Consider the following 23,149-nt stretch of genomic DNA (forward strand, 5'->3'; position numbering starts at 1 on the left):
TTTCGATTCAGTCTCTGCAAGGTCCCACTAACAAACGCTTTCTGTAACCACTAGAGGGCGACTCGAAACTTTGTAACCTTTGTCTCCTCTGTAACAGCTTAGTGTTGGGTAACAATAAACGTTTCTCACTTTTTCATGTTTTCTCCTGCGAGTAGGAAAGTGCAGGTGAATTATTTATGATTCTCTGGCTGAATTTCTCTTTAGCTCTAGTTTCTCTGTGCTCACCTTAAATCTGAATATCAAATGTTTGTCTAAAAGCAGGATTTAATACATAAACGTTCAAGTCCTTAATGAAACTCACAGAATCCCCTCATGCATCAATAAAATAATCTATAATCTCAGTCTAGCAGTCAAAGAAAAAAAACCAACTACTGAATGTAGTACTGTATGTGTAGGATGGACCAAAAGTGACTCATTATTATCATCAGACAGAGAAATAAACAGGCTACCAGGGTAACTATGGTGTGACTGGGGAACACACAAGATTAGCAAATAATAATTTTTTTAAAAAGTTGTTAGGATGTCCAAATTTTTGAAGTTATAGATGAAATTCATAGACAACACAACATTTCAGATGGTACAGTTTCACTTCCACTTCCAAAATGGTATAATAATAATAATAATAATAATAATAATAATAATAATAATAATAATAATAATAATAAGTTTGAATACCCTTACTTTAAACAGTCTTCTGGGGATTTAATAATTTAATATCGGGCCAAATCAAAATCTAAACTGCAGTGAGCTCTAAGTCTGTTTGCTTGGCCCATGTCTTATGAGTCAGGTTGTCAGATACACAGATGTAAGCTGAGGAGCAAACATGATGGCCTTCCAGCTATTGTTTTTGGCAGATTGTTTGATTAGTTTCTCACTCTGACTCAGTCCAGCAAGTCCTTGTGGAGTTAAAAAAAAAAAGAAAGAAAGAAAGAAAGAAAGGAAAAAACTTCTTTTCTTTTTTTTGCTCCTGCACTACCTCAGACTTTTTCTATGACATTAGGAGTAATGGTTGCTTGTGGATTTTTATGGTTTTAGGTCTGGAAGTGAAAGCCTGCTGAGTGACACTGCAGCATATGTTTACTTTGAACTTTGGATTCAGTAGTAGATGTTTAACTTCGGAGTATAAATCCACATTATAGCATTTCTGTTGGCACACTGATGACAGTGATGGTCATTTTGGCCTCAACTTTTACAGCCTCCATGTACCATCATCCAACAGAGCAAAGTTGAGGTTTTTCCATGTGTGTTTTATATCACTAATACATTTTTAGGTGATCTGTCAGGAGAATGGAATACATTCTTCCCATAACTTTCTGGCTGCTGAGGAGAAACTGTTCCTCATCCAAAAGCAATGTATTTTTGGCAAATGTCCCTCAGGTGCTGATATAAGCTACAGACTGCTTTCATAAGCCAAGATTTTTTCCACAAAAATTTAAGTCTGACTGGAAATATGTTTCAGGATGAAATATGACAAAGCTCTCTTGGAGAGGAAATTATGCGGATGGTCAAATTTAGCAACTACTTCATACTTCCTCGTTGCAGGCGCGGCTTGGTAGGGCAGAACCCGCTTAGGGAATATCACAGTCCACAGTCAAGCGAGTCAGAATGATGATGGCATTTCCGGTCTTTAACAGTTTAAAAAATTAAACATTGAATCATATTAGAAAACTTGTTTGAACGGGCAGTGTCATTCTCATTTTTACAGCACAAAAACGCCTCGTTTGTTTTGTAATAATAACCAAATGAATATTTTTCCAGACATTTAGATGTACCTTGGCACGATAATGGCAGGATTTAAGGATATTAATTTCCACAGTATTTATTTTTTCAATCAAATTTTGGCTTATAATTTATCCAGATCTCCCGTCGATACAGTGCCATACAACTGCAAAAATGCATATCTCTCTGTAGGTCTGATGACCTGATTTTTTTTTTTAATCGCCCTTTAGACACAAGACCGCTGGCCTGGAATGCTTTTATTGTGAAGGGTTAGTAACTTCCTGTTTTGTTTTTTTTTGTTTTTTTTTTGGCGTGAGATCTTAAAGGAATGGGGGAATTCAGTGCCAGTGTAAACTCATTGATAGAGGTATTCAGTCGCTGTCAGGTGAGTGGAACTTCACTAGCATACGTATCTCTGAGGGATTCAAATTTGTTAAAGAAGTTGTTAAAGATTTCTTAAATTTTATTGGTTCCGGAGAACTTTCAGCTATTGGTCCATGTTAATGATTCCTATCCAAACAGTTCGAGTTAATACAAATGATTCTAACTGTAGTAGTATCATGGTTTTCATTAGAAGTTATGTCATATAGTAATATGAAATTTACAGTAACGTAGTCCTTTATAAGCCTCCATGACCGTTTTGCACTGATAATAACTATTACTTTTGTGTATTTGACACATGTAATGTAGTTGTTACTCTGTATGTATTTTGTGTAGTTTTGGTGGGCTGAACGCTCCCATGGTTTCTCCACATGTTACAACGCGTTGTTTCTTGTCCGCTTTAAATTGTATCGTTATCCTCGCAAATTCTTGTTGGGTTTTACATGCCGTGACTGCGTATATTAGGTAATACTACCTTTTAAAATGAGGCATTTGAAGATAAGGAAATGCTTAATCAAGAGCCTCAAAAAGAAAAAGAAAAAAAGCAGCTGATACTTTCCTCCTTCCTCAGTTCTCCAGCTGTGTCTCAGATTAAGTAAGCTAAAATGTTTACAGTATGAAGTGGAGAATCTCGGCTGAATGTGAGAATCCAGTGGTACAGCTCCCTGTCTGGTAAAGCTCAACATTCCTTCTCTGCTTTTTCTTGCAGAGCTCCCGCTGGTTCTCCAGAATGTTTTCTTTGAGAAAACTGTCTTATAGGTAGCATTTATTCACAGCAGACCATAAAGTGGAAATGGTCAGTTTGACTGCCTTGTTGACAGTATGGATATGGATGCTATCACAAACTGCCTTGGGGCAGCACACATGTCCTTCTACACCTCAGAGTTCCATAGATTTCACTGTAACATATTCCCTCCCCCAGTTCCAAACCCAGAAACCAATACAGAACATTGCAGTGAACCCGGATAATGAACAAGTTTACATTGGATATCAGAATGCGGTAGTGGGAGTCAACAGTTCTATGAATAAAATATGGGAGGTGAAAACTGGACCTATAGGCAGTCCTGATTGTGAAACCTGTCTGGCATGCGATGTAGAAGTTCAACCTGAGGACCCAGTGGATACAGACAACGAGATTCTGCTTTTGGATCCTGCTCTAAATCTAGTTCCATACTTGTACATTTGTGGAAGTACTCGGTATGGGATCTGTTACTTTACTGACATTACCCTTGAAGCTCCTGCACCTCAATGTTTATACACAAAAAAAAGGAACTCTCCAACCTACTGTCGTGACTGTGTGGCCAGCCCATTTGGTACCAAGGCCATGATCGCTGAAGATGGGCAGACATCATACTTCTTTGTTGCAGCCTCTGTCAATGACAGAATAACACAGACGTACCCAAGGAGGTCATTATCAGTGCTGAGGCCACTTTCAACTGAAGATGGCTTTGACATGGTCACAAACGTGACAGTGCTTCCTGGACTACGTGACTCTTACAGCATTAACTACATCTACAGTTTCTCTGCCAAGGATTATGTCTACTTTCTTTCCTTGCAGAGGGAAAATCCCTACAAAAACGATTCAGCTTTTCAGACTCGTCTGGGACGACTGTCTATTTCTAATCCAGAGATGTGGATGTACAGAGAGCTTATTTTGGAGTGTCGGTACGAGCCAAAGCGCAGGAGAAGAAGGACAGGGACTTTCAAGGGTACTGTTTATAATGGATTACAGGCAGCACATTTCGGGCAAGTTGGGAAGGACTTGGCTGATGAGCTGAGGGTAGCTAAGGGAGAAAATGTTTTGTATGGGGTGTTCGCGGAGGTAAACAAGCATGGCCAGCCTCAGAAGAACTCAGCCCTCTGTGCGTTTCCTTTAACTAAAATAAACCAAGAAATCGAGGCTGGTGAGGAGGCCTGCTGTAAGTCAAGTACAGAGCAGCTATCCAGAGGTCTCTGCCACTTCCAGCCATGTGAGAACTGCCCACATGAAGTGAGTAACTCTTTTTTTTTTATGCTCGAGTGTCATCAGAATATCACTATATGCCCATACAGGAAATGGTTTGTCCAGACAAGCATTGTGTTATTAAGTCATTTGTGATGAGAGCAAAGTGGTTTACAGTACAGTATTATTATTTTCTTGAGCAATAAAGGATTGTATATTCAAAGTAAAACTAGTCCATAAATCTTGAAAATTAAAATGATGTTTGCCTGCGGTAAATCTGATGAAGGTGAGTGTGTGTGAGAGAGAGAGAACAGGGAGGGATGGATGAGTCACTGGTGTGACCTGCATGTTGCGACACCATTACTCTGTTCTGTTTCAGTCACTGCTCAGTAAGTTTCAGTCTTTCTCAATGAAAAGGTGTGAACTGTTTGTAGTACAAGGCTTTGGTAAAAAAAACAGTTGCGGTTTCTTTTCATTTTAAAACAAATAACTGAGAGGACACAAACTGCCTCAGGGCAGCACACGTGTCCTTCCAGTCCTAGCAGGTCAGTGGATTTCACTGTGGAATATTTCCTCCCCAACTTCCAAATACACAAACCAATACAGAAGAGAAAGGTACTGGACGGTAAAGGCAGGTTCAGCCTTATAAGAACATGCACACCTCTCTCTTGAAACACCTTGAATGTAGCTATGGTTCCTCACGTCAAAATAAAATAAAGGTGTGGTCTTTCCTTTTATGGCGCTCAGTCTGTGTCCTTTGAGCTCCCACAGGCACATACACCTACGGGAATGTGTGCCAGGAAACACAAGCTATAAATCCTGCTGATAAAAATGTGGAACTTCAAGGGGAGGGTCAGTGTTGGATTGTACTCATCTCTATTTGAGTAGGAAATAGGATGAATATGAAAGAAGTGAGGGGCAAGGAGGAAGAAAATCAGTCAGAAAATATTAGTTAAAAGAGTCATGAAGCTGTCTTTAGAATCCCAGATTTTTACTTATTGAATCTGGTGTGTTCAATACAGTGAACTGCATTTCTATTTAAGCATTAAAGTCTGAGAAGCTCAGATGGTGTAAAAATTGGACATTGAAGTGAGAACTCAAATATGGGCATGCTGGGGCAGGTCAGCTTAATTACCTCACCAGTCTTGCAAATCCTGCTTTTTTTCTGGTTGCTGACCTTTTTTTTAAACCAGTCTAACTCATGTTTTGCACGCCCACCATGCAAATGTTTAGTTTCAGCAGAAGACAGAAACTACTCTGAGAAACAGTCACCAAGTCAACAACGCTGAGGTCACTGCTGTTTTATGACTTTCCACTCACGGCTTGTTACCATGACTGGAGGAAACTACAGCACTTCCTCTATAAATGAATACAATTAAGAATTTTTTTCCATCCCTTTTTCTTGTCACACAAACACGTCTTCATGTACTTATTCTAGAATGAGCCCAGTGCTAATAGAGGCAGATATGCTGAAGATGAAACTCCTTGAGCTGTCCATGTGTAAACATGTTTTTTCTGCTTGTACAGAACTCTGATAGCAGATGCACTGATCAGCCCACTCTGGTGTCAAAGCCATACTACAGAGTCGATCTCTTCAACAGTGAGATGAGAAATGTACTGTTTACTTCAGTTCTGGTGAACACGATTGAGACTCATACGGTGGGCCATTTTGGCACGTCAGATGGGAGGATACTCCAGGTAATAACATGGTGTTGGGCTGGAGAGTACGCTGAAGTTTGAATGCATTATAAAGTACTGAATGTAGATGTTTTTGCTATGATTTCCATGAATCCTCGCGACATTACCTCTCTGTTTCACATGTTTAGGTGATTCTAAGTTCCTATAACCATATTATTTTTGCCAACTATTCACTGGGAGAGACTGCAGTTTCGAGGAACGCAGCTGTGTACTCTGAGGATTCACTTCTCTTTGTGGTTGGAAATAAGGTAACACTCGTAATACCTGCCACAGGTACTGCTTATCTCTTGATGAATTTTCCCTTGTATGTCTTTTATAACACCCTCATCTTACTCTCTCCACGATCAAGATGTTCAGGGTGCCTTCTACAGGACCAGGGTGTGCACATTTTAAGACGTGCCCCATGTGTTTGAACGCTCCGTTTTTCATGAACTGTGGCTGGTGTTCGGGAATCTGCTCAAGGCAGGAGGAGTGTAGCTCACAGTGGAACAAAAAGTCTTGCGGACCCATCATAACAGAGGTAGATCTGTCACTCTGTGTGACTCTGTGATAAGCCATTGCATGGTTAAACAAAAGGAGTCATAAAGTTCCTCCAGTCACACTGATTATACATACACATAATTAGCTACTGATTTATGTTGGTAATTTTATTTTTCCAGTTTTTTCCTAAAATGGTCCCTGCTGGTGGTGTGACTGAAGTGACGCTGTGCGGATCAGAATTTCAGTCTGTTCTGCGGCCGCCCATCATCAGCGGCAAAACCCACATCGTTACTGTGGGCTCGGGGACCGTGTGTGATGTCCTGCCTGAAAAGAGCAATAGTAACAGGTGAGTAGTTCAATCCCACGTGTAGTCCATTTCCTCGTGTTGGGAGTGCTGCTCAATGTGCTGCTCAGACTTAATTAAAAAATGATGGTATTGAGCTCTTTATTGGTTATATAACTGATGTATTATTTCAGACATATAAACTTCTGTTCTTAACATCTCAGTGACATCTTTGGTCAAATTTTTGTGCAAAACAATAATTTGGGGCTGATTGGCTCAGAGGAGGCAGGGAAAAAGATTATTGGACAAGAATAACAATAACAGCGTTGAGACTGACAGCGTAGTGATGTCAAGAACAGAAAAGCAACACTAAGGAAAACAGGCAGATGAGTGATTACAGTTCGTCCTTATTGAATTTAGTTGTCCTCTTAGGTCTCAGAGTACAGGCTTATGTTTTTTTCCTAGAGTTTCCAAAAGTAGAGTAGAAGGTAGAGCCTTGAGCTATTAGGCCTGCTCCTGCTCCTGTGGACTCAGTTCTCGTTTGGTTTCAGGAGGCAGATTAGATATATAAGTTTTCCTGAATGAAACTTTTCATAGCTTTAATTAGGGTTGATCATCGACCATAGTCTTGTATGCTGCTATACGCAAAACAGCTCGGGGAGTTCTCAAAATGCTCTGAGCACTTAACCTTGACGACCCTCTTTTCAGTCGCCACTCGTAAATATGACGCTCTTGCATGTCATTAACTTTTATCTTCTCTCTCACATGATTTGTCTTTTATTCTGTTAGTCGTTTGTCATCCCTTTATGGGAAACATCAGATGGCTCATATTCTCTCATAGAACTAACAGACATGCCATTCCCTGTGTCTCTAATACAGACTGGTGTGCAAAATCAGGGAAGAGACACCAAACCAGGGACTCAACATCACTCTGGAAGTGAATGAGGGAGAGGTGGAGGGCATTTTCTCAGTTGAAGGCACAGCTCAGATTTCTGGCTTGTCATTTGTGGTGAGATCAATTTTTAAATGGCACCACCCTGTTATAAACTCAGTGTTTTCTAATTATCAGAAATAATTCCTGTAATGCATTTTGGAATCACGATGTGATTTACTTTGTGTGTTTCTTATTAGACACCCAGCATAACAGAAATCAAGCCTGATTACGGGCCCTTGTTTGGAGGAACAGTGGTTACATTAACAGGCAGATATCTTAACACAGGAGTAACAAGAAATGTCAAAATTGGAGATAAAAACTGCACCATTCAAAAGTGAGTAACATAGACGCTACAACACATTGGTTTTGCTGTGCATTTAAGCAGGTAGCCTTAGTTATGTATAGTTGGTTATTTGAATTTCTATTGCTTTCAGTGTTTCTGAAGGAAAGGGGACTTTGTCTTCAATCGTCTGCCACACAGAAGCTGCTGAGGCTGTTGGGGAACTACCTGTGAAAGTCATTATTGACAGCCTTCAAGTGAATGACACTAAGATGTTTTCCTACAAGAATAATCCTGTTATAAACTCTGTGTTTCCGAATTGCAGTTTCCAAAGGTATGACACTAAACTGGTCTAACTAATAGGCTTACCACCAAGTTCCTCATCAAAACTAGCAGGTATGCTAATTTATATTGCCTTACAGAGGCTCCAAGCTGGTGATAGAAGGTCAGAATCTTGATGTTGCTAACAAAATTGTGGTTGAGTACACTCTGAAATCTCACTTCAGTGAGCGTCTTCAACGGGTAAGTAAGGTTTTGTAAAACTTTACTGGGATTTTTTTCTAATGCAGTTACATTTTTCAGTTAATTAATTTTAACTTGATTGCAAACAGCATATTATTTTTTTGTTTTACCTCAGGTTTGCAGTGGCACAAGAAATGCCACACACATGGAGTGCTGGGTTCCTGCTTTTCCAGAACAAATTCCAGATACCATTTTTAAAACTGGAGTGCTTTCTATTCACATAGATGGGGAAAATGACGCCTGGAAAAGTAACTTTTCCTACTACCCTAATGCCCAAGTCATTCCCTTTGAAAATGATGACAGTATATTACTTCTAAAACCAGGAGAGGACGAGGTTTCACTGCATGTATGTTCACACACTCATGTGCAGTTTTTCCTGCTCTGTCATTTGTTTGGCTGTTTGTACAAAAACGTCAGGAACAGTAGTTGCATTCTTCACAAGACAACAATTACTACTTGTGTTTTAATTTAAATTAAACCCTTTTTCAATTTGTAACAGCATAAAAAATTGGATGCAGTACAAACATGTATGAAGATCACAATGACCATTGGTGATGCGGTCTGCAAAGCGCAGGTTTTGCAAAATGAGCTGACCTGCAGGATTCCTAAAGGCCTGGTTGTTCCCAGCAACGGGCTGCCTGTTAGGGTAAGAATCATCTGTTTAAGCCATCCTAAATCACTTATGGAGATTCATATTTAAATAAATGTATTTAACAAGAGGGATCATATTTTCCACTGCTGCAGGTGTTTGTGAACCATGACGTTTATGATATGGGTACAGTGCTCTTTGATGACAGCTTCAACAACAATGCGATTGCAGGCATTGTCCTGGGCATCATTGCCGCACTGGTAGTAGGAGCTGCCCTTGCATTAATTGTTATGATTAATTTAAGGAAAAAAAAGAGAGGTGAGAAAGACTTTGCTATTTTGTGATGCATTTCAATAAACTGACATACTTTACTAAGCAATCTTGCAACAAATTTCTCTCTCTATGATTTTTCTTTGTTAACTGATTTTGATTGATTGAATTCTCCCCTCCAGCCACCATAGAGAATCGCTTATCAGCGATGATGTCACATAATCTACACCTGAGCAACAATAATTCTTCTTCTCCAACAGATGACTACAGACAGGGTGAGAGATTCAAGCCATGAACTGATTCAGTTTAATGTGTCAAAGAACAACCTGACTAATAAAGTTATTTAGGAACATTATTATTATTGAGGAACATTATATAAACTTGAGCATAGATAATCTTTTTTTTTTTATCCCAGTCCATTAAATACTTTCATGCTTTTCATTCTTCGCATTTACTCAGATTTTATCAGTTATTTATTTGCCTGTTTATGTTTTTTCTCTAATGCATTACAATAGATCTTTACTATCAAACTTCAGGTTCAGCAGGACTGGCTTTCCAGGGTTTATTGTACAGTGCCAGCTCTGATCATCTATCTGTTCCTTTGATGCCACGAGACAATATCTCAATGGTTAGCCTGAATTCCAATATTCTTGAAGAGGTCAAAGATGTGCTAATCCCACCTGAGATGCTCTCAATTGAGGATAGTCAGATTATTGGCAAAGGTGAACCTCAGTATTGTACAATTGTTATTACTAATTTGCCAATTTAGCACAGAATTCCTATAAGGCAATTTTCTTCTAATATAGGTCACTTTGGGACAGTTTATCATGGATACCTGTTAGACAGCAACAAGAAAGAAATCCACTGTGCTATTAAATCACTGAACAGTAAGTGAATATCAGTTTATTTCATAAAAGAAATTGGTGTTTTGTGAGCTGCTGGCTGGTAGATTAAAGTATTTTATTATATGTGTTTTATTAACAGGGATAACAGATTTCCAGGAAGTAGACCAGTTCCTCAGAGAGGGGATCATTATGAAAGGCTTTAACCACCCTAACATACTGTCACTGTTGGGTATCATGCTGCCCAAAGAAGGGCTCCCCCTGGTGGTTCTGCCATATATGAAGCATGGAGATCTGCGCCATTTCATCCGTTCTAAGAACAGGGTAAATTAAACTGTGGGGACTGTGAAGATGCTCTATTCATGCCATTACAAGTTTTGTCTTTAGATCTCTCTTTTTTTGTTTTTACAAACTCTTTGTCCTTTACAGAATCCAACAGTGAAAGACCTGATTGGGTTTGGTCTTCAGGTTGCCAGGGGAATGGAGTACTTAGCCCAAAAGAAATTTGTTCACAGAGACCTGGCTGCGCGTAACTGCATGTGAGTGTGACTCATGCACTGATTACTGGCCTTGATATGAAAGACTTTGACTCACTACAAGAAAACGTATTTGTTGTTGGCCATAAGGGGAAATAATTCTGCAGTTTTAGCCGTTTTAAATTTGTGAACACATTGTTGTAGTCAGTTGTATATAGCAAAATGAAATTATTTCATGAAAATAATTTGATGTTCATTGCAAAGCTGGTTAATAAATTCATCAGCTTTCAGGCATCTTTTAAAATTATTAGTTATTTTCTGCAATGTTGAAAAAAAGTATTAGATAAAAGTGACAAATGTACATTAACATGATTTTGAAAAAAAAAATCATTTTTATTTTAGATTCTTTTTTCTACATGAAAGATAGTTTAGATCAGAGGTCCCCAGCCTTTTTTGCATCACAGACCAGTTTATGTCCGACAATTTCATGTACCGGCCTTTAAGGTGTTGCAGATGAATACAACAAAATAAAACAAGTACCGATACCAAAAAAAGGAAAATTTATTCATAACACACGGGAAAAATAAAATAAATAATAAAAAACGCTAAAAAGCCCGAAAACCATAAATTTCACAGCCGAACCTTAACTCTCACGGCCCGGTACCAAACGACTCACAGACTGGCCTGGAGGTTGGGACCGCTGGTTTAGATGTTAAACACATAGCTTACTCAACATGTATAAGCTTACACCATTAGATCTCATCATAGAGAACATGGTTGATATTCACTGACACTCGTTGTACACGTGCTAGTCTACATGTTAGAAATGTAAAGTAGAAATATGTTATTTGAACTAGATAGTCCATTCTTAAGATGTTTTGCCTTGACAGGCTGGATGAAAACTTCACAGTAAAGGTTGCTGACTTTGGTATGGCAAGAGACGTCTATGCCAAGGAGTACTACAGCATTCAAGATCACAAAAGGGTGAAGCTCCCTGTAAAGTGGATGGCCATCGAAAGCCTGCAAACACAGAAGTTCACAACCAAGTCTGATGTTGTAAGTGTGCCTAATTAATCAAGCCAATGAAGATCATTTTAAATCAATCAATCACCCAATCAATCAATCAATCAATCAATCAATCAATCAATCAATATACATACAATATATTATTCTTTATCTGTTTCACAGTGGTCATATGGCATCTTACTGTGGGAGCTGTTAACCAGAGGTGCTAGCCCGTATCCAGAGGTGGACCCCTATGACATCACGCAGTACTTGTTGAAGGGACGTCGGCTTCTGCAGCCACAGTATTGCCCAGACACCCTGTAAGAATTAGCACCCTTTCACTATCCCGTAGCATATGGGCATTATTAGATAAGATAACTCTTTATTGTCATTGCACAGTCATACATAGTACAATAGTGCAATGAAATTGGAAAACTGTCCTACGTCGGCATTATGTAACGTTGATGTCTTTAGTGGCCTCAATTCCACCCTGCATACCTCTAAATCGCAGGGATTTAATCCTATGTTACTTTGTATTTGAGAAAAAACAATGCCCGTTATTCAGTAGTGTCTTCACCTGCTTACTCTTTTACTTACTCAGCTTTTCATTCAATAATTTACGCAATTATTCATTCCACAGCTATGTAATCATGCTGGCGTGTTGGGACCCGGAGCCTGAGTGTAGACCTACCTTCCATAGCTTGGCTACCGAAGTGCAGCGCATCCTGTCCAATCTGAAAGGAGAGCACTACATCAGTTTGAAGGTTACCTACGTCAACTTAGACCAGCCAAGGCCTTACCCCTCCCTAGTTGGAAGTGAAGCCACAACCTCAGACTTGGACACAGACTCTAATGGTAGCAGCTGAAGGTGCAATGACACAAAGCTCTTTGGCAGGATCACGGCATCCAGAGTTGGAAAACATACAAGAGAAAAGGACAGCTTATAAAAAATTTTATGTGTATAAACCCGAGCACGCTGAACATTTTGCTACTGATTTATTTGACACTGTAGGCATTATAAACTCTAACTGGAGGGAAAAACCCCACTGGAAGATTCATACTGGTTACTAAATGTTTTTTGTGACAAAATAGAAGCAGCATGCTGACTTATTTTCTATAACACGAGCGTGAATGAGACAAAATGAATGTAAAATAGAGCCTTGTTCTTAGACTTGCAGAACAGGGTTGAGTGGTACGTACATGGTGTTATTCACACATATAGTACGTGTCTCTAAATGTCTCTAAATCAGTACCTTAAACTTTGGGGGCATATGAACAGTGACTTGTGCTCAGGGGTTAACAGTTTTCATATTTGCACCACAATTGTTTTGCCATATGGGCTAACTTAAATTGTTTTATTTAGGTCTGTAGCATGTAGATTTAAAAAGAATACATGTGTGCATCTTACATCACACATGTAAAATAACTCAGTCGACACAAATTTGGAGCCGCTCATACAAAAAAAGCTCTGGGCCCAGAGTTATGAAAGTGAGCTTTTTGTCCTGTGTGGAAACACATCCATGCTTGTAATTATCACTAGAGGGCAACAAATGCCTTATTCTGAAGAAAACTTGAGTTGCTGGTGCAGTGATGTTCTGCACTACAGCAGTCGTCTCCACACAAAGGTGCCGCACAATCGGTACAACTATATTTAACTAAACCTCAGAGAACCAGATTCACAGTTTCACTGAGTGAATGTAACACATTACGGTCTTTTCATTTCAATCAGCAAAATGTAACCTGCAAAGCATTTTGATGAATTTCTGTGTCTTTTGCTTTTAATTAAAATAATCTCCATAGTACATAGGACATTCGAAGGTCATTTATTATATGGGCACTGATTTTAATCTTCTATACTGACGCTGTAATGTGGTTTCAAACTGATAGTTTATTTTCACGGACTAGCTTTCCACCAAGAGCAATGAATTCAGTTCAAAGATAGTTGAGTTTTGTTATTGCTCCATTTATTTTTGTTGAACCAAAGACCGATCGGATCTTTTCAGTAGCTTCCACAGTCAAGCGGGGTTTTATACAAAATGCTTGATTCCATATAATCTTCTCCAAAAAGACTTATTGTGAATAAACAGTATGAAAAAACCTACAGCAGATGGGCAAACAGGAACATTCCAGCTTTTTAAAAAATCAATTTAAAATTTTATTCAGAGCACCGCAGCAAGTACAAAAGTTCTTCATGAAAGTGGATCGTCAAAGCCAAAGATGAAAATGATGCTGAGTGCATTGACACAGGTCTGAGGCAGTGCAGCGCTTGTTCTCTGCCAGGTAGATGAGAGGAAAACACAAACTGTTTGAGTCTGAATAATGTTAGCTCAACCAGAGTGAAAACTGCATGCCTCTACCTAATCTGTGTATCTAGCATTTGTAATACTCTATGAATAATTTATGGATCTAAATAAAGATTTTCTTTTTCCATCCCTTGCCTTTAGGTACTGTAAAGGTGGTAGCAATAATGACAAGCTCTGGTTACACTCAGGTTCAGATTTTGGGGGGAAAAAATCTAATGAGCTGGCCTAAAGACTAAAGAGAATCTGTTTTTTCCCCCCTATGAACATTGTGTAAGATGCCTTTATTTAAGTCATGCTAAAGCATGCATAGGATCTATTTTGTTTGTATGCTACTAATGACCTACAGGAATTTAAAAAATGGTTTTGTTATCAACCTTTTTTATTCAGATCATTTTAAAAATGTATTTTTAGACAGTATGTGATGAGCACGAGCTCATGCAGTAAGCGCTCAAAGCTTCAACTCAATGAACCTAAAGCAGTAGAAAGACACAGCACGTAGCTTAACTGTTCCTCAGACTCAGGGTTAAGCTTTTTTAGACAAGCGCTATAAACCATCAGTCTTTACAAAATATATAGATTTGTGACATAGCATGGATTTTAAATAAAAAGTGAAATCAATTTTGGGAACGAAAAAGTTTTTTTTTACATTGTTTTTCTTATGATATGGAAATCAGAGTGATTTTTTCTTCTCCTGTGACAAAATTTCTCTTTGCGTGTTGATTTCGGCAGATGTGCTGAGCAACTGTCAGGTGTGGCACTACAAAAAGACACTACAAATGTGAAGTATGTTGGAAAAAGTGAAAGTAAATGTGCTCGGCCGACTATGTGTGAATAAACAGATCTCTTAATGGACTTCAGTTGAAGCCACAGTTGACTCATTTGTTGCTTACTGAAACTAAAGAAACTGATGACCGGCACTACCACTAGGACATCTACATAGCTTAAAATGGGTTGCCCTGTGATCTGTTACTGAATTTTGTGTAATTGGTGGCCTTGCAGAAGGATTTTAAATAAAATGCTCCTAATATTTCCGAGATTGATGTTGATGTTCCTCAAACACATAATCCCATAATCCAAATTATGCAACGTGAATGTATTTTCTTTAGAACGTACCCATGTTTGTTTGTTTTTCACACACATACACGCACACACACGAACAAAGCAATCTAATAAATTTCTGACTTACTTTTCAAATCAGATATACTAAACATCAGGGAAACCTCTGTTTCCTGATGTCATAATGCCTTTAAAGTTGAAATGAATGCTGTTTGCAACCAGCAACTCCAAATGTAAATGTAAACGTGGCATTAGTCCATACCAGTTTAAGCCTGAGGACAGAATAATAGCAGACATTGGTATTTTTCCCAACAGGAGCTTCTTGATGCATGCTCAGCCATCCAGGTAAGTAAATGTCAAAAAGTTGTGGATATTATGTTTTGAGTTTCCCCAACCTTATAAACAGTAAATATAGTACATGTAGTACGTATAATACACATTAATAATTAGGAGGAAAAGAAGTTAAATGATGGAGGGGGAATCATTAACGAATATTATTGTATAACTAACAATACAATTTCAAAGCAACCCTCAGCATAAGCACATCATTTCAGCTGGTCTGTTTATTCAGAACCACTAAATACTGAATGTTCCTCCTTCTCTTTGCACACACAGCCACACAAACACCTTCCTATCCAAACCCACAGTGATGGGGAATAGCTCAACTGAACAGAGAGCAGACCCCTAAAGTGTCTGGTCTAAAATTCCTTTTGTTGTCTACAACAGTATATATTTATAAATAATTTAAACTTTTATTTCACACTGCCCTGGTTTTGGAGCAGAGTTGGTTGAAATCTGCAAGTATCATACAGCAGCTGTTGTGTGATCTGTGGCAAACTGGACCAGAGAAGTAACAAACTTTAAGATTTCAGTGGATCTAAACACATAACAAACATAATTTGCACGCTTACTTTGTGTATTCAGTTTCATAGCTAAAATAAAATAATGATAATTTAGTATAAATTAAATAGTTTCATAGATATGCAATGCAAGTTCACTGTAGAATCTTCCAGAATAACTGCACATGAATAGAGACATTTTTGTTTAAAATTAGAAGCTGAAGGAACGGATAAGGTGCCAAATTCTAAATGTTCCACTCTTTGTAATGTCACGGATGCAGTTGCCAGTTTATTTTGGCTGATGATGATGAGCTGAGTGACATGTTCAGCATTTGGTTTTTATGTTGGAGGTATCTGATCAGACACACTCCTCTGAGTTTTTTAATATACAGATAAACAAGAGTGAATTAAAAAGAACTGCATTTGGAGACTGATCTTCAAACTCCAGAGAGGCAACAAACTTCTGCAGAACAAGCTTCCTGCGGTTTGTCTGTGACTGATATAATGGTAATGATACTGTATGGTGATTTAGTGAAGTTGCAAGTGATCTGCATTACATCACTTGGTATAAAAAAGGCCGGGGAAGTGAGAGAAAATAAAAGAAACTTACCTGATTCACAGTTGTTGAGCTACTCCCTGCAGCTGTTTGGGCTGTGCATGCAATTCGCAGTCTGAGGTTTTCATCATTGATCAAGGTCTCCCTGTTTTTCAAGATGTTGCTCAGAAAATAGAAAAAAACTGGGCTGAGAGAGACAGAGAAAGGAAATATGACTCTATAACAAGACTGTGCAAGCTTAATTACTTACTAATAAGTTTGCATAAGGGTCATCAGCTTTCTTCTTGTTTACCTTTGTATACATTCATGTAACATTTAATAAATCAAATTTAAAGTCTTCTGTATGACATAATATTTACTCAATATTTCAAATTACAGCATATTATGCAGTCAAAAGGAATGAATTTCACAGTGCTCTAAAGTGCTTCATTTTTATTTAATTGCAAAATCATACATCATAGGTGATCTGGTATTTTCATGATACTATTGAAATTGTTCCTAAGTAATGGACTAATGTAACTGAGTCCTTTGCATGTTAAAAATCCCTCTTTTATTTTCAGAATATCTTGCATACATGTTGCACGCTTTCGCACATCTGTTCTCTGAACTCAGTCCTCTATCCTTGAGCTTGTGTACCATCAGTAGCTACCTGAATAGCGAGGCAGTCTTCCTCCCTCTCCCTTGCGCTTCTCCATTGTTGCAATGCATTCAGAGGGAGGATGAGGAGTTGGGAGGTCACAGATGGAGAGAAGTGTTCTGTTTGTTCCTGTCTCTGCTCTCTGAGTGAATGTCTCCACAGATGGGATTATATTGAAAAGCAAACACAAATTTGCAGAGCAATGAAAGTGCTTTAGAACCACAAGGCCATGTACACAGTTAACTGTTCTTGTTTTTTTCCCCCATTTGGAGTTTTTCATTAGCCGTCATCAGTGCGCTAATGCATTTTCTGGCTTACAAAACGCACATGTGGATTACAGTATTCATCCACATGCTGAATGTGTTATTATGATAACAAAACAAATCTAATTAAATGTGATTAAATATTGAATGCATTCTAATACCATATCCAGTCATTGCCATCAAAACTCATGCACTCTGATGACTCAGTGGCACGGGTAACCATGAAAATGTATATGCACATAGAAACTCTGAACATCATGCGTACGTTCCTACAGTTTTAACTTCAGTCACACAGATTCATTGTCCCTGACTCCTTTTATCCTCCTTCTATTTCAGTGGATAGGCTCACAAAGTTGTGCCTACTGTGAATTCCTGGTTAGAATTAGCTTCCATAGTGACAGCTAGAAGGTATTTTTTATGTATATGCCAAATATGTTATTATATAACTAAAATAATGGAGAATTCCTTTTAGCTGATAAATACTTTCTTTAATGTGAATGTGTGATAAAATACTGTCAATAAAATAAATTATGTTTGTTTTTATTTTACCATCAAGTTTACCATCATTTAATGGGTTTAAAACGCGATTAATGTGATTCACCTTGCAAACCTGTGTGTGATTTATAGGTATTCATGGGCATGCACTTCTTTCATGCTGGATATGTGCTTTGTGCATGCATTATATCTTATTACTGACTTTATTATTATTGAACAGGCTAACCGTTGATGTACCAACAAAGGGAAAAACACAATGTTGTCCTTTAATGTCCTATTAAAAATATAATAACATAGAGTGAAGGAAACGCGTCATTACCTTAGTACAATGATTTAATAATGTGCATTAGTTGCTCATAATTACAATAAAAACAAGTTCTTATTCGGCATTCTTATTCTGAATGATGTGACCTACTTGGCACTGTGCTGTTCTGTGCTATGCTATGCTTCTCCACACTGAGTTTGGTTATTTATGGATACATCTTTGGCCCATGGTGTTTTCAGGTGACAGAATAAAATCCTGAACTCATGGCATGCTAATGGCTTTCCTTTCTATTTAAACTTAAATATGGAACAATCAGACAGTAATACAACCCATAAGACAAACCTTAAACATCCAGATTGAGCTGAAATAAACTCTTAACACTTCAATCATTGTGACATTACATGACAGTTAGACAAAGTTATTCCTAATTACATTAATGCAATGTGTCTTTTGTTCTCTTTACGGTGTCATAATTAGTTTAATTAGTAACACCTGTGGTGTTATTAACTACTTTTTCAGCCCAGATTGGCTGTTATTAAAAGGGTCTATTGCAAGAAGAATACTGAGTCATTACTGTTGTTCATCAAGGTTGTACAACAGAGAGTATAAACTCCATCAAACCAACCTCCCCAGTTATTAGGGAAAACCTAATACATGATAGACCTCAACCAAATTTCTTACAAACATAGATCAATCTGAGGCTTTCTTTGTGTTTATAAATAAGAAGAAATAAGAAGCTAAGTTAGCCCCTATAGTGTATCCAACACTAAAGGGAACTTCTTACATGTAGTCTCAGTACTTACTCCTGTTTACATCTTTGTTCATCTGCAGGGCAAAGCAATTGATTTTTCCCAGCGGGCCACAATTAGGGCTTAATTGCAACATCTACTCTTACCAGTAACAGTTCATAAAGAGATCAAATTAATATTGAGCAGAACTGTGTTTAGCTTATTGGTGCAATCCTCCACAACAGTCCCAGTTTCTCACATGGCCCCCAGGAATCTTAATTGCTCACACCTGGTCTACTGTATGCTTTGTATATGTATACAGAATTGTTACACAGCTTCTTTTTCACTCTGGTATGGAGCAGCCTGAATTGTTTACATAAACCTGTAAATATTTGGACCATGGCTGGACAGGAAAGATGGGGTAGCAAAATTTAGATTTTAATTTAATTTAATTTAATTTAATTATTAATGGGTTAATACGCGTATTTACATAAATAATGCATATATACAATTCAGAAATATCAATATACATATATTAATAGGCATTTGATTTGATCAGTTTTTCATTTTAATTAAAGTATATGTGAGTGTCTTATCTCAATAACAAATATTCTAAATGGTCATATTTATCTATTCGGCTATAATATTTGCTGTCTTAGTTGCATAAACAAAATATAAAGTATGTATAAACTAGCAAAAATGTTTCATTGAAAAAGTCTGGGATTGGCTGATAACCTGGCTGACCAGTCCCCTACCTTCAAGGCTGTTAACAAGTGTTGGAAGAATTTCCTGCTTTGCTAGTTTCCTGCCCAGGAACAATGTAGCAATAGTTTTGGCTCCGTCAGCCTGTAAAAGTCACACTTAACATTTGCTGAGAATGTGTCAACTTTTAAATTTCACACCATGTCCCAGTTTTGGAAGCAATTTTACAGTATGTGATATATTTAAATGCCTTGAAAGAATTTGGAATGAATGGACAAAACCATTGTTATATGTGCTGTATACCTTGTCCAATATAGTAGATGTTTTAAACAAACTACATGACTTTCTTGTGCTAAGCTTATGGTCAAGTCGACAACAATAACAATTAAGAACTATGTCATAACTGCTATCAAGCATAAAAATTTTAAAGGCTCATTTAAATTCTACTTATATTTCAATATTAAAATTATATTATTTGAGTTATTTTTGTTTTTCAAGTATGAAATACTCAAATTTCTCCTTATACCCAAAGGAAACACCAGAGCAGTCCAAGGAGTTCACACTGATCATAAACTTCAAACAGAAAGGCGCCAGCTTTCCTCATTACATTCATTACATATGCCTGTCCTGCTGTACCGAACACCAACAAGACACTTTCCATGCGTTCTTTAAATGTCACGTATTTTCAGTGGCCAAAACCCACCAATTTGCCCACGTTTACAGAGTTTACATGGAAATTTGTTCATGACAGGGAAAAAACGAACCACGTGAACCATGTTAGCATTCGTTACCAGAGTTCAGACAGGTTTGTAGACAGAAAATGTGGATAAGAGAGATTTTCTGTTATGCTGATATGTATTTGTCTTCCAAAAGCCCTGTTGTTGCTTGTGAGCCTGTTGCCATGACAACCATCATTTGATACCAGAGGTGTGTAGGAAGGCAGAGAGATATGGTTGAAAATTAGCAAACGGCTTTATGCATGTTTTATAATCTATTCATAATTTTCACGTATGACTGTTTTGTCGAGGGAATAAATAAAATCAGACTGGAACACAAATATACATATGTGAGAGAATAACACCCATTCAAGTATTGAGTAACTAACGGTTATTTTCCATCCCATGATTAATTAGAAGGATTATTATACTGCATTTCCCAAAGTGAATACATCACTGGGAATACTCTGAATATATATATATATATCATCTTCATTATGCGGATATTGTAGTGACCTATATCTCTCTCTTGGTACCACCCAATACCTGCAAGGAACATATTTATTTGATTAAAGGTCAGCTCATTCAACTGAAATGTAGACAGATTATATGTTTCTCTTTATAGGTGTAACATTCTTTTGTGGGTTGCAGAAGTAGAATCTGTAATATTAATCATCGACACTGAAGTTTCATAAAAGACACATCCAATATCTTTTTTTGTAGACTTAATCTGCTCACCCCCCCTTTTTTTTTTTTTTTAAACTATAACAGTGTATCAAGTGTAATATTTCTGCATCCACCATAGCCTGCAGCAATTAGGAAAGAGTCCCACTGTTTATGAAAGTGGTTAACTGCTGGTGAAAACCCAAAGGCAAGCCTCATAAACTGTGAATTAGCGCAAGAGAACTCAGAGATAAATTGCCTTTCAACACAAGCACAGAGACTTCAGTACTTATTAGGATATGAAACCTTTAAAATTCGCTAATTTGTTCATTGTTGTTGCTTTGTTCCACGAACAGTGCCAAACAATGTAGTGCACCAAACTAAAGTTTGCTCCCCCAAATTTCCCTCTCTTTACTAAAATTTAGGAGCATGTTACATGACCTGATATTTTTCCCGCTTAGCTCACTTCGACACATGATGCGGTAGATTATTATGGGCTGTTTGCTTTGACACAGAATACATGCATGCATCACTAGTTATGAGCTGACCAACATCATGGACATCCAGTCTCACTGTGTTGGGTAGCTATGGTAACCTCAAAGAGCGCCAAATGTTCTGCTTGAAGTGTGAGGGTATCATCTGTGACACTGAGTCTGCTTTCCTGTAAGGAGGCAAAAACCAATCAAATTTCAAATGACTTCTCCAACTGTTTATGGCTGATTACTCTTGAGGGTCAATTTACCTAAATGTCAAAACAACAAACACAAACAACAAACTCACAAATGATCGCAATTACTAAAACATCATGGAGAGGTCCAGTTGAATTTGCTCACTGAGATTCAGTTTTATCAGAACGCTAAGGACACAACACAGGGAGGGATACATTGCTGCTGATTCTTACTTGAACAGGTCAAAGCTCCAGTATAATAAATGGAGAATAAATGCATGATACTAGAGTATTAATTGAAACATTATTGTAACTTGGATTTGTTGACTAGCTTGAATATTATTTTACGTCCATCCATTTTCTTCAGCTTATACAAATCATAGTTGGGGCTGGAGCCTACCCCAGCTGTTGTAGGGCAATAGGCGATGCACACCCTAGATTAACATAGAGGTAGATAACCATTCACACCTGTGGTTAACATTCATGTCTTTGGACTGTCGGAGGAAGCCAGAGTACCTGGAAAGAACCCACACAAGCACAGGAAGAACATGCAAACGTTACAGAGAAAGACCCTGACTTGGATACAAACTCAGGGCCTTCTTTCTGTGAGGTGGCAGTGTTAAGCACCTAAAACAACATTAAAAACTAACATTTACTTGTGGTTTTACTTTTAAATGTAAAACACTGCATTTTGTATGAATGGATAAATGACAGTGAATACATACACTATCATGTTGTATGCTCTAATCATTACAAGAGTAATTCTGTGTAATGCACCAAGACTAAACATATTATTGTAATGTAATCGAGTTAAAGATGTCCTTTTCAAATTATTTAAAGGTCTTCTCATTTAGAACCCTTTCTGCCTTACTCCACATTATTATTTTAATTTTAACATTGGTCTTCTGCATTAACCTTCCCGCTGGACTACTATTTGCATTTTGCCGCAGTGTTTATATGTTACATTGAATAAATGGGAATGTGTTCACATGAAGTCTTTCTTTATGTCTTAAGAGACTGCTGTAATAGCTGTCAAGGTCTCCACTGATGCTTGAGAAGCATGCCTTCAGTCCTTCAAAGGTTTTCATCACAGACCCCATGACTATTGGTTTTGGTTTCTATGGCAACTAAGTTAAAATATAAGTTGACTCATCTTTTTACAAACATGAGTACAGCATTGTGAAGAAAAAAAATATTTTGGTCAGAAAAGGATTTAAGAGCAAAGCCTTTTCTGCAAAGAAGTGAAAAAAAAAAAAAAAAACATTTTTTTTCTTTTCAATAAAACAGAGAAGAAATTGTGCTGATTTAACAACATTGTTTGATCTGCTGGAATAACTTTTTTCTGTCTTTTCTCAAGATCTAGAAGGTGTAACATAATGTACTGGGATAAATTCTTGTCATGTCTGGTGTGGTATTAACAAAACCCACTCTGTATTTGAAATCCTTCACTGAAGGAACTGATTTCAGACACAGACAAAAAGACAAACATCTTGGACCTGTTAAGCAGGGAGCCATTTGAGTCCATTCACAGACTTACAAATGCTGGATTAACTACATGCAGCCATGGTAACATAAGGATGAGCAGAGCATTGAGTAGTTTCTGAGAAGCACAGTGAGGTAGTGCCTGCGAGCTTAATGACGCAGATTCCACTTTTGCGTATGCTTTTACTGTATGACCGACTAAAAAGCCTGTGGTTAATTACGAATGATATAAATCACATTAGGGGGATATAGTGCATGTTTTGTTCAGGAAAGAACTAAGTAGAGAGTGTTTCTCTTTATTAGATAAAACATATTTAACATCCTTTCAAATGCACAAGGCAAAATAGCTTTAACAA

At 37.7% G+C, this 23,149-nt stretch overlaps 1 protein-coding gene across 2 annotated transcripts; it reads left to right on the forward strand.

The window, feature by feature from the left end:
* The first annotated feature begins 2,044 nt into the window (after window positions 1-2,044).
* Window positions 2,045-14,351, forward strand: mst1ra (macrophage stimulating 1 receptor a). 2 transcript variants are annotated; one of them, XM_005724521.1, is made up of 21 exons: window positions 2,045-2,104; window positions 2,810-4,090; window positions 5,570-5,740; window positions 5,869-5,988; window positions 6,090-6,260; window positions 6,400-6,566; window positions 7,383-7,512; window positions 7,635-7,771; window positions 7,872-8,051; window positions 8,140-8,239; window positions 8,355-8,585; window positions 8,739-8,885; window positions 8,984-9,146; window positions 9,281-9,373; window positions 9,614-9,820; window positions 9,905-9,985; window positions 10,083-10,264; window positions 10,370-10,479; window positions 11,307-11,472; window positions 11,605-11,741; window positions 12,062-14,351. In XM_005724521.1, exons 2-21 carry the CDS (start codon window positions 2,894-2,896, stop codon window positions 12,285-12,287), a joined length of 4,116 nt encoding a protein of 1,371 aa, XP_005724578.1. In that variant the 5' UTR covers window positions 2,045-2,104; window positions 2,810-2,893; the 3' UTR covers window positions 12,288-14,351. The 2 variants fall into 2 exon arrangements, with proteins under 2 accessions (XP_005724578.1, XP_005724579.1); XM_005724522.1 differs by having other exon boundaries at window positions 9,635-9,820.
* The last annotated feature ends 8,798 nt before the right edge of the window (window positions 14,352-23,149 follow it).

Source organism: Pundamilia nyererei, unplaced genomic scaffold (assembly GCF_000239375.1).
Source record: "Pundamilia nyererei isolate P.nyererei 1_Seehausen unplaced genomic scaffold, PunNye1.0 scaffold00012, whole genome shotgun sequence".
Classification (NCBI taxonomy): Eukaryota; Metazoa; Chordata; class Actinopteri; order Cichliformes; family Cichlidae; genus Pundamilia; species Pundamilia nyererei.

What these genes read in the sequence shown, in the direction of transcription:
- mst1ra (XM_005724521.1), top strand. Translation starts at nt 2,894, where the DNA reads ATGGTCAGTTTGACTGCCTTGTTGACAGTATGGATATGGATGCTATCA. An exon ending in CCGAATTGCAGTTTCCAAAG is followed by an intron (nt 8,052 to 8,139) that starts GTATGACACTAA and finishes ATTGCCTTACAG; the next exon opens with AGGCTCCAAGCTGGTGATAG. An exon ending in TCACAACCAAGTCTGATGTT is followed by an intron (nt 11,473 to 11,604) that starts GTAAGTGTGCCT and finishes TCTGTTTCACAG; the next exon opens with TGGTCATATGGCATCTTACT.